Source organism: Haliaeetus albicilla, chromosome 8, assembly GCF_947461875.1.
Source record: "Haliaeetus albicilla chromosome 8, bHalAlb1.1, whole genome shotgun sequence".
Lineage (NCBI taxonomy): Eukaryota > Metazoa > Chordata > Aves > Accipitriformes > Accipitridae > Haliaeetus > Haliaeetus albicilla.
The window spans coordinates 1,437,230-1,448,899 of record NC_091490.1 but is presented as its reverse complement, the minus strand read 5'-3'; the positions used below and the strand labels follow the sequence as shown (position 1 = coordinate 1,448,899).

The 11,670-nt window shown below is 43.6% G+C and overlaps 1 protein-coding gene across 5 annotated transcripts in view; it reads left to right on the top strand.

The window, feature by feature from the left end:
* The window catches only part of LRRC7 (leucine rich repeat containing 7), a 177,975-nt gene extending 172,699 nt beyond the window's left edge, over positions 1-5,276 (top strand). For 4 of the 5 annotated variants that reach the window (XM_069788407.1, XM_069788401.1, XM_069788403.1 and 1 more), the window contains one exon: positions 4,539-5,276. In XM_069788407.1, coding sequence (XP_069644508.1) covers positions 4,539-4,646 — 108 coding nt within the window. In that variant the 3' untranslated portion in view covers positions 4,647-5,276. The remainder of the gene's footprint in view (positions 1-4,538) is intronic. The other variant, XM_069788402.1, reaches the window with a different exon arrangement.
* The last annotated feature ends 6,394 nt before the right edge of the window (positions 5,277-11,670 follow it).

Here is an 11,670-nt window from a genome sequence, read left to right as displayed (position 1 = left end):
CCTGCAAGGTTGTTTCTCTTTTTTTTGTTAAGCCTGGAAAACGTGTTACCACTGGCAGCAAATAGTATTACTTTTGAGAGAGTCATTCGCATCGTCTGAAAGGCTTATAAGAGTTTTTAAAACCATTCACACTGATCAAGGGTAAGAGGTTAACTGTGTTTTAATCGGTTATATGAAGGAAGTCAGCAAACCAAGGATGTTTCAGATGTCTTCGGTAGCCTCCCTCGCTCCTCCGTTCCCCCCTGCCCCTCCTACCTGGCACGGGCACTGCAGTAGTTACCAGCTCTGAAGTCCACGATAGGCAACTCCAGTTTAATTGCTAGTGTGTTCAGAAAACAGTGAAATAAAGAAAATAGCGAAGCTAAATGAAGTACAAAATTAGCTAGAGATCCTTAGAATAATCAAGGTGCTATATTGAAAGCTGAGCTTAGTAACAGAAACAAAAACAGTTAAGAATAAAATATTTTAAAAAGTAACAGCAAAATAAGGTGAGAAGGTTGCCTGCGGGGGCAAGCAGTGGGCATATGCTGTGGGAGTAGTGTTAATGGAGTCGTGCGAGGGCTGTATTGGTCTGGGCAGGGACAGGTCTGCTGCGTGTGTGTACCTAGCATGTCTTCATCAAAGACGTACACTTTTGACCTGCATTTATTTTATAGCTATTGTTATTTCAAATGATTTCTCCTGATGGGCACAGGCCGTCAGGAGCTGGGATTTCTCATGTATAGGAGCATTTATGTATATTTATATAATCACATTTAAGGTACTGCTGCATTTTTTTGGGGGGGTAGCAAATTTCACTCTCCTGATTTATTCATCACTTACATTGATGAAGTTTGTTTGACTTTGCACTCTCAGTCATTCTCGTAGGGTTGTGGATCAGTCTCTGCGGAGTTTCTCATTTGTCACTGTCAGTACATCATTTCAAATTCTCTGGCAAGAACATTTTCCTTTTATTTGCAATTACTTCTACCTGTGCATAATACCTATTACCAGGTGTTGATTTATATTGTGGCAAGTAAATGAGCGGTCATTAATCTCATGAAGGAATTAACAGAGAAAAAACATAACTGTGATGAAGTATATTTTACTTCTCAAATATAAGCAGTGCCTTTAGCTAAAAGTATCCAGCTCCCTAGGCAGTAAGAACTTGAAATTATTAATTCTCACTGGCATCACTTCACCTCCACCCCCATTTTCCACTGTTACCATCACCCGTTTGCATTTATGTCGTGAGACGATCCCCTGCCAGAGACAAGGGCTTTGTAATACCAGTTACTGTGTAGGAGGAGGTTCCTCTTCACCCGTCATCTCTCCTCTTTGGCATCTGTAGCTATCTGCGCCGCTTGGCGTCTTCCACACGTGCGCTGGTTGTGACACCAGCTTCTGCGGGGACTCCGAGGGAGGAAGCATCTTCCTGTGCCTCCTCAGTCTTAGCCCACTCTGTCCTCACGCTGTCTGCCCCGTGATCTGCTTTTAGTATCATCTAAATCTTCATGCTGCAGACTCTCCCTCCTGTCACGTCTGTCTGACGCTTTTCCCCCCAGCGTTACTGGCTGTGTCACTGTGACTGGAGCACCTCCATGGCTGTGCACCTTTTGTGCTCCCATGCGGGGAATCCAGTTTACTCAAAATGGTGCACAGGAAGATGTTATCGGACCAAGGCTCCAAGGGGAAATTTTTTAAACATTTACATGGAAGAATTTGTGTAGCAGGATGTTTTCAGGAGAAGCAGTAATGTTTCTGTCGTGCATTTATGTATCTCCCCAAGCAGTTTTCGTAAAAGTAGGAGGGAAGATTTAAAAATTAAAAGGCTCAACATTCCCTGGGTGGACTTACCCAGCTCCCGGAGAAACTGTCATTCTTAAGCACGGTTTTGCCCGATGCCTGTTTTTGACAGAAAAGAGAGAGAGGAGAGAGAGAGAGTGTGTGTGTGTGTGTGTGTGTCTTCTGCAGTGAACAAATTCTGGTCCTTACAAGTCCAGAAGCCCACGGCCCCGCTGCGATCCTGCAGGGAGCAAAATTGTTGTATCTTTCCTTTCTGTGTCATAAGCTCTTCAGTTATTTATTTGATAAGAATGATTTTTCTGTTATAAAATTAGCAGCAGTTTTAGTAGATGACTTCTAAGGAGGAGCACAGTTGTACGGCGCTGCTAAGTCTGTCAGCAAGGAGAGAGCAGCTCTGTCAGCCATGTCGTACTATTTTGCCACTGTATGTTTAAGGCTGCCCTTCAGTTCTAAGAAACCTTGTTTTGGTGGCTCCACGATTCAGCTAAAACCCATTCTTTCTGTATAATAGAACTAAATAGTAACTCAATGTGTAAATATATAGGTGAATTTCATAGCATATTATGCGGGGAATGTGAGACCACAGCAGGAATGAAAGAAGTAGATTCTGATTATCATTTATTTATATGTTAAATAACAAATCCCTCTGGGTGTGGCCTGCTTAGGTATTTTTGGATGTGTATCTCCTACAGCCCTCTTCCACTGAGAAACTTTTCTTGTAGAAAAGAGGTTTCTCTGCTAGCTAGAGCTGAACTTGCACAACATTTTCCTGTACCCTTCACTGCGCAGCTTGAAAATGAGAAGGGGAGTGGGCAGAGCTGGCCTGCTGTCAGGTTTGTTTGCAGGTTCTTTTTTTTTTTTTTTCCGAATGAGCAGTACAGATCCCAGTGAGCTGTGTGGTGAATAATCTGAAACTTCTTCAGTTTCCCTCTGAATTGCATCCGAGTTCAAGCTGACCTCAGACTGAATGCCAAATGGCTGCCTAATTTTGGCACATAAGTGAATGACTTTTTGAAACTTTTCCTGGCTGAAATTTGCATTCCTGTTTCTCAGTGCAAATGTATTTTACTGTATTAAGCTAAACAGTACTACATGAATACAAGTGAGCTACTTTTCACTATTGCTTGCATGCAGCTTTTTCTGCATGAGCCTGTTGGCATTCCTGTGCAGTTGTCAGCACTAAAGCTCGCAGCAGCTGATAGCTTTGAACAGAAGCCTTTAAGTCCCAAGAAAGCACCAGTGTGCTCATGGGCTCCCTGTTTCAGTAGAGAGGTGTGCGCAGCACTTCTCTGAGTTCTCATTCTGGGCTGGGCGTCCTTTAATACAGCGAGAGAGCACGGGGCATCCTTTCTGCAAGCCTCTGGTCCGGGGGGCGGATCTTCTGCGAGGACACGACCAGCAGCAGGCCCAGGGGTGAGCTGGGGCAACCCGAGCACCCTGGGGGGCTCCGGCAGCCCCTTTGGGCTGCTTGTCCAATACCTCGGCCATGCTGACTGCTGGTAAGGAGCGGCTCTTGAAGACTGTCTTCCATATTTAATGTGGCGTAGTATGGTTTTGTTGTGGCCGAGAAGATACCCGTGTATAACAGTCTAGATATGTGCAAGAGATGTCTGGTAGTTCTTCTCTGGGGCTGTGATTTCACAGCAGCGGTACTTCATTAACCAAAGCATGAAGGCTTCACTAACCTATTTTTAAATGTTAGTTAAAATATGTATATACACACACGTATATGTATTTTGTTAAAAAGTGCAGTGTGTTTATAGAATTGCTGTAAGCTAGAGAGACCGGATTTTGCCACGGACAGCCCTACAGCCGGTCCCTCGATTACCTTCCCAGCCCCGGCAGCCTCTGTGACGACTGCCTAGCACCGGTCCCAGCTGTACACCCGCGCCTTCCCAGACGTGGTCAGGAATGGGCTCCACGGGTAAAGGACAGTGGAGGTTTCTGCCTGTGGCTTTGGGGAGGGAAGGGGGAGCTTTGAACCAGCCGAGCGTCTACCTGGCTGTGTGCAAGCCCTGGAGCAGGGCCGCGGGAGTCCGAGGACTGAGCTGGCACCTAGGGAGTAGTCCTGAGGGTTTCGTGGATGGCTAGAGGGCAGGGCTCTGAGCGAGCGTTACCTTTGTTCAGTCCCTGGGCACCCTCACGGGCTGGCTTCATTCTGTGGAATGGTGGATCTTCTGCTTTGGCTTATTGATCACACTCGGGAAACTCTTAGAAGTTATGTTTAAAATGTGACCATTTTTAATAGCGTTGTAACAGACAAGTTATAGAAAGATTTAATTAGCATGAAAGCAGAACAGTGTATTCAGTAATTTTTTTCCCTCTTTGTATCTGCAGTATGTCTGCATCTGATCAGAGTCGGAGCCTCCTTTGTAGTCAGCCATGCATTCTGGCAGCATTAACTTCCTTTGAGCTTCACAGCAGGTGAAACTCTTACATCCCAGAGTTACTGTTTTGTCAGAAAATACGCAGAATATCATAGAGTCACAGAATAACTGAAGTTGGAAAGCAGACCTGGAGGTCATCTAGTCCAGCCCCTGCTTGAAGCGGGGGAGTGCAGTATCTGTCCAACGGAGGAAGAGAAATGTGTTCTCTCAGTGGTACAGTCAAATTCCTGTTTGTGGGAAATCATTATACGACTACTATTTACTTTAGCCTTGGTTTTAATTTTCATATATACCTTTGCTCCCCCAAAATGAAGACACTAAAGAGAATCTCATTTGGTTTCTCTTCTTCTTGTTTTTGTGTTACAGGCAAATGGACACAGTTTTGTACATATGGAACATGAGAAAGCTGTATTACTACTGAAGAGTTTCCAGAATACAGTAGACCTAGTTATTCAACGTGAGCTTACTGTCTAAATATTTTTTTATAAATAGTAAATACATCTAGCCAGATCTAATGTTCAAACAGATTTATACATAGGAAACAAATTTTTGCCAATTGCTGGACCAATGGCAAACAGTAGTGCCAAATGTATAATACTATATGTTAGTACCAATCATCTTGAAAAAAAATATATTAACTATATAAATATATTGTTCATGTGGCTATGTATTAGTTTTAATTGTCAGCCTCTGGCTGTGCATTGGTGCGTTTTTTTAATCAAGTTACTTCTTAAAGTCAATTTCATATGATTTCAAAACACAGAAGCACATACAAATTCTTTAGGAATTCTGCTGTCCATCAGAAACACTGCCTCAAAGTTGTATATGCCTTTATAAAGATAAAATATATTAACCTGTACTTCCCATGAAATATTTCTATCATGTCACATACAAAAATATAGAGAAAAAATATTTTCATAAACACCTCAAAGAAAGTATATATTAAATTAGATTTAATAATGTTCATTTATTTTCAATGCAAAGATATTATATGCCTTATGAAAATACCTGTACATATGCAGTGTGTATAGCTGGCTCCATATTAATTAGTAAAAATGTCACTATACAGGGTGAGATACTTAATAAATTATACTGTCAACTCTGGGACCTAGATATAAATAACCTACATGAAAATTGGTTAACTTCCTTTTGTTTGACATGTTTAGTTGATTCCATGTGAACACACCAAATGGATGAACAGTGAGTTTAGACAGGTATGGTCCGTAAATGGAAGAAGCTTGTGATGGGTGGCAGTAAAACTTTTTTTATTGCTGCTAATTATATTATTTAACTTTTTAATTTCAAATTATAGGCCCTTTACTACATTCCCCATTCCCCCAGTCTTACATTGTTCTGTCTTTTTACTCTGGTCCAGGCTGCGCTAGCCCCTGCTTGCTATATTCACTGTCACTGAGGCTTTAACCTTTATACAATCCTTTCTTTGAGTAACAGTCTCTTTAAAATGAATGGGCGCAGATTTCGTCTGAGATGCAGTGCATCACAGGGGGAGCAGCGAATAACACTGAGTGAGCCTGGGAAAAGCTTTCCCACTGAAGCGCGCAGTTTGAAAACCCGTCAGGTAAAAGTCCCAGGGCTGTTCCCAACAGAGAATACTGACAGCACAGAACTTTGCCAAACTGCTGTTGGTTCAGCAGTGCAGGTGTCCGTTGTGTTTATAACTGACAGCAAGATGGAAAAACATAAGAAAACCTCCCACCAGATGTTTTCAGGGCATCCAGTTTCCGTTGACCTGAATGACACCGATGGCAAAGGACCGCAGGGAGAGCCGGAACCTGCTGCGGGAGGGCCAGGCTCACTCCCAGCTTTTCCAGTGGGATTAGCAACACCCTGACAAACCCGAGTCAGACAGGAGTGTAGCTATAGCGCAAGGGCATGGCCGGGAACATTTTACTTTTCTGCTTCCAAGAGTCTCTAGAAAGTCTTAAACCTTTCTTCTCTTCCCATCACGTGCACACTGGCCAAGGTAATTATACTTCAAATTAAACTAAACTTCAAAGACAATACTGCCATTATGTATAATGCCATGTCTGCTATATGGACCTAGTATTCCTCCCACAGAGGTGTAAATACACTTTGTGGAGCTCTGCTGCAGTCCCGTGTACAGTAAGCGGAAGGCCTCAGCTACAACATGTGCTGTCAGCATTCCTGTTAGCCGATGTGTCCCCGACATCGCCGAAACACACCAGCATCGGGTGTTCCTGCCCAGGCGGTTTGGTGTGCGAGGGGCTTACGCCGGGCTCAAGGCGAACCGGACAAAGGTGCGGAAGAGAAATCTGCTGAGGGTATGAAATGCCTAGCAGTCGCTTTGGCTTCGGGCAGTGGGAGGGGGTGGTATTGTGAAGACCACCTGCGCACATAGGAAAGGAGAGATAAAGTACCCCACACATAAAAATTAAACTACAAATTAGTCAGTAAATAGGTACAGCAGGAACTATCCCCTAATGTTGTTATGAAGCATCAGCTTTTTAGCTGTTTGGACTTTTTTTTCCTTTTTTTTTTTTTTTTTTTAACCATATGGCAGCTGTTGAGAAGTCAAGTCCGGCCGGGCTGTGGCACAGAAGCCAGCAGCGTGCTGGGTCAGTGCAGAGCTGCAGCCCTGGGCTCGGCTCTGCTAAGGGGTTTCTTTAGCAGTCACTTGGAAAGTGACACTTCTACATTTGCCTGTAAGTTCCCTATGCTCTGGTTGTTTGCATCATCTCCCCTGTTCTCCTCCATGAACAGGAACTATTAAGCTTATTAATATAAATAGTAATGAAGCTTAAATTCCAAGCTGACTGAGCAGGTTCCCACATCACATGAATTTTACCTTATCCAAGCAAGCGTTCCTACTGGGAGGGCTTCTGTACCACCGGAGTGGCAACACACCACCAGGTACCACAGTAAGCCATAGCTGATGGTAATCGTAAAATTTACAATTTGAATAAATGATTTGATGATATTCAGAACATAAATTTAAATAATTAAGACTTTTCAGTAAATTAAAATCCTCTTGATACCACAAGCTGAAAACGCTTGCTGAATGCATGAGATGTGGATTTGGATCGTTATTTGCTCAATTTTTTCAGCTTTCAGTTTTCTATCACATGGATGTAATTTCATCATGTGCCATCAAATCACACAGGTTCTGGCAGAGCCCATCTACAACTTGCCTCACATTCATGGCATTTCAGAGGCCAAAAGTTCCATTCTTAAGTCCTCACTGCCCTTTAAAAAAAGAAGTAAGGATTTATTCAACATCATGTTCAGAAAATCCTAGACACCTACGTAGCTTTTAGATAATTATGTTGAATGGGAATTAGGTCCCTTAATAGACATTTATGCACCTAAATTCCTCTGTGGAGCTGCCTTTGAATTTTCACACGGAAAATCACTTTTCTGAATGTGACCACACACGCAGCCACATGGCAAAGCAGCGCACACCAGCACATCTGTTGTTACACACCCCGTAGGCGTTTTGGGACAGCACAGCTCCCCAGCTCAGAAATCCTTCCTGGGACTCCGCTTCCAGCAGGAAAATGCAGTAAATGACTACGGCAGCTTTGAATCATGCTGTAATGCAGTCTGATGTCATTATACAGGACATGATGCACCCATCTGCCAAGCAAAATGACAAGACAGACTCCTGAGACATGTGGCAGCATTAAATAATACTTACTACGTACGTAGCGCCGAGAATGTGGTAGGGAGTTGCAGAGATAGGCAAGATGACAAGGGCTCTGCCTTAGGACCAAGAGAAGAACTTAAAGGTAAAAATTGGTAAGCTAAAAAAAGCAAGTGAGCTTTAGCGCTTGTTAAGAGCGGATTTTGTGCTTGGTTGCTTTCCCGCGTGCTGAGTTTATTAGATCTAAAGCACAATGGCATCATCAGTCGAGGCTGTGTGCAGAACTATGTTTCAAACTTGCTGAGTGAGTGCCTTCATTAATGGATTATAATGAAAAGGCAAGGACAATAAAATCAAGTTAGTGCAGTAGAATGTCACATTTAAGTCCTTAACTTAGGCAAAACTCCCACTGACTCCAGGAAGGGGCTTGGGGGAGAGTTTGCACTCCCAACTGAAACAGACAGTAGTGAAGCTTTAACACTAACCCCCACTGCCCCCAAAATACCAAGTATTTTCTTTTTGGCATATTTTTATTCAAATTGGCTGAAATGATGTTTAGCTAGCACTACTGTTATGAGCGATTAAAATTACTTCAATGGGACTATTTAGGATTTTTACTTGAGTGAGTCCTTCAAAATAACTTGCACCTTTTGCCTTTCCTGGAAGGTCTCTTGTAACCTTACAGACCCAATCGCGTGCAACCCGGTTTGCAGGTCGGGTACCGGGTTATGTATGTGCTTTCCACATAATTATGATTTATTTCTTTTTACTACTAAATACGATTATATGGCAAGTGCTGGAGGCAGGTGACACTTCACCCTGAGGTGAATTCCACGTGTGGGTTCACTTTCATGTGTGTGAATGTATGTTGATCCAGGCAAGCGCAGTCTCAAAGCGCAGATGGTCTCCTTTCTTTAGGCCACTGAGTGCTCCCAGGTACGCCATCTGTTCTCCCACACTGACTAGACAAGCCCTCAAACTCAGTACCTTTCTAAAGCTACTAATGGAAATTTTCGTACTGACGCAGGCTGCGTTACAAACACCAAGGGGAAGGCAGTCCAGCGTGTGGCCAGCGGCTCTCCCCGCCATGTTGTTGCTGTAGTGCTGCAGTGCGCGTTCCCACGGCAATAGCTCCGTTAGCTGGGAACGCGCTGTTCGGCTTTTTTAGATTTTTCCATGCAATAAACACTTAACTAATGATCCTCAGGGAAGGGCTAGATTAAAAAGGAAGCCTGCGACATAATTCCCTTATCCTCATTTTGTAACAAGTTTCAAGGAGCTCAGTGGTCGGTGCCAGAGCTCCCATTCCTGCGCTACCCCTCATACCCCGTAACCCACTGCGGGGCCTCCTCCACCGAGCATGCAGTGTGCCAAAAACCCAGTGGCCAGGCTGGTCGGAACTCATTTGCTTTTCTGCAGTCTTCTTACAAGGCAGCTCTTAAGGGGAAAAAAGAGGGGGGGGTGGGGAGGAAAAAAAAAAGAAAAAAGCTGCTTCCAAAACGCTTTTCTTATTTTGAGATTAAGACCAGACCCCAGGAAGCCTGCAGCACTCTCCAGTCTTAATTTACTCATTTTCCCATTCACAGCTTGCAGTTTGTATCTGGGTGTTGATGAACTACGGCATTTAGAAGCCAGTTGTTCATAATAGCGATCATTTAACATCTTCAAATCTGTTTTGATGTTGTTTTCCAAGATATTTTTTAACACATCCACGTCTGCATCTATGTTTCACGGCACTACGCTAGCTCCTGAGGTGGGGACAGCTGTGCCCGGCCAGTGTCTTGGCGCAGGTACCTGGGCAGGAGAAAGCCGAGTGTGTAAGTAAGTGACAGCTGAGAGCCAAGCCAAGGGGTAAGTGCCCAAGGCCGGTGCAGGGCATCCGCGGGACACCAAATGCCACAACTTCCAGGGGTTCACTGGGAACACTCAGCCTGAAAGGTTGCCGAGGCTTTTATAGGGTGGCCTGTTTCTGAACAGCAAGGAAAAGACCTTGGAAACATTGCTGTAATAGCTGTATTTTTAGCTCATATTGGAACACCTGAAAAGTGAAATCCCTAATGTTATAGTCCACCACTAATCTTCATGAGCCAAAAATCCAACTAAAAATTACAGTATGAAATGTTCAGGAGATTGGTTTGCTGTTGCTAGTAAACACTTGGAGTGTAAAGACATTCCTTGGTTAAACCTCTCTGGCTTGTAATATAGCATTTAATTACCTTATGCAATTGAAAACCTGCTTATTTATAGATATGTGTGTGTGTATATGTATATATCTGATAGAGATATATGCAACAGTAAATGCAAAGACGCTAGTAAATGAAAACCCACACATTTCGATCTGCTCACGTGCAGGATCTGGTCTCAAGAGAAGACCCAGGGGTCCACAGCGGGATGACCGGGTGCCAGGGGTGTTTATTGCCGGGGAACTAACCGCTAACAGGAGGAGGGTTAGAGCCTGGGGTCTGTGCTGCCCAGCCTCTTCCGTGGAAGCGAAGCTCACATGCACCTGGGGTTCTGGGTTCCAGCATAGTGCCGCCCCTCTCCCACCCAGCCAGGCGAGCCCTGTAAAAGAGAGACAGGATTTGACACAAGTACCCGTTTCCCAAAATTCATAAACAGGCACAGGAGGTGATAAGCCTCAGGCATGGGTGGTGGAGTCACCACCTACCTTAGCAGTATTTTTAACTGGTGGGATTTTACATTTAGACTTTCCAAGAGAGAATAAAATTTTATGTGAAGTTTGAGCTCCCTACGCACGGGCTAGTGTGTACCAACTCCCCATCCTGCCTCAGCGCTTTTCCCCCACTCTTCTGCCTCCAAAAATTTAATTTTAAGCACACGCACAAAGATGTACCATTTCATTTTCAGGCAAGCCAATGTAAGGATTTATTTCGCTTGTCAGTCTTGCCAGTGCGAGTGGAATACAATGTTAACGATACAACTTTCAGGCCAGTAGTTTGGATAGGATATGAATTAATTGGTGGTTTGGTTTTGTTTTGAATGCCTTCGGTTTGGGTATGCGTGCTGGCGGGCATCAAGCCACGTGTGCGGCACAGCAGTGGCACCCCGAGGCCAGGCACGGACGCCCACGCTCTGCCCCGCAGAGGGCGCGTGCGTCAGCCAACGTCCACTTTCACGGAAAAGCAAATTTCAAAAGACAGCATTTGCGAATTGTATGAGTTTAAATCATTTCTGTCTCCAAAAAAAAAAAAAAAAAAAAGCTTTTTGCCAATCCTCCTCCTGGACAATTCCAGCAAATATTCTGGAAGTGAATGACGTCATTGCATTGCATAAGAATTCCCACAGCCCTTGTGAGGCGTTTTCTGCAGCACCACCAACCCAGCCACAGCCCTGCAGCACAAGAGGCTTCATCTCTGTCAGTCGGGGCCTTCTCTGTCTCTTTGCTGGCACGTGTGGCTTTGCCCCGAACCCCCCCAGGCAGAACCAACACTCTCATCGGTTCAGTTTTCTACTTGTGAGTACTGTATCCAGTTCAGAACCAACAGCTTACTTTATTAAAAATTTTACCATTTTATAAAAGACATGTTTAATTATGATGGAGATGGCTGTATTGTAATTAATATTTTGAGATAATTGTGATTTTGAGCTTAAATTATATACAGAAAATGGTCATTTTTGTATGTGTTAAAAGATTGCTATATTACAAATGACTAACTGTACTTTTCAGTTTAATTACAGTATTAATGTAAATAAAGCTGAATGAAGAAATATTTACTACTTTACTAACATAGATTGTGAATGTACTTAATGTTTTTTGCAGTATAAAGACTTACTGAACTTGAAAGCTGCTTCATTTTACGTGCAAAAAGGTACTTCAAAATTATATTTTAAATCTATTGATTCAGTGCAATCAAT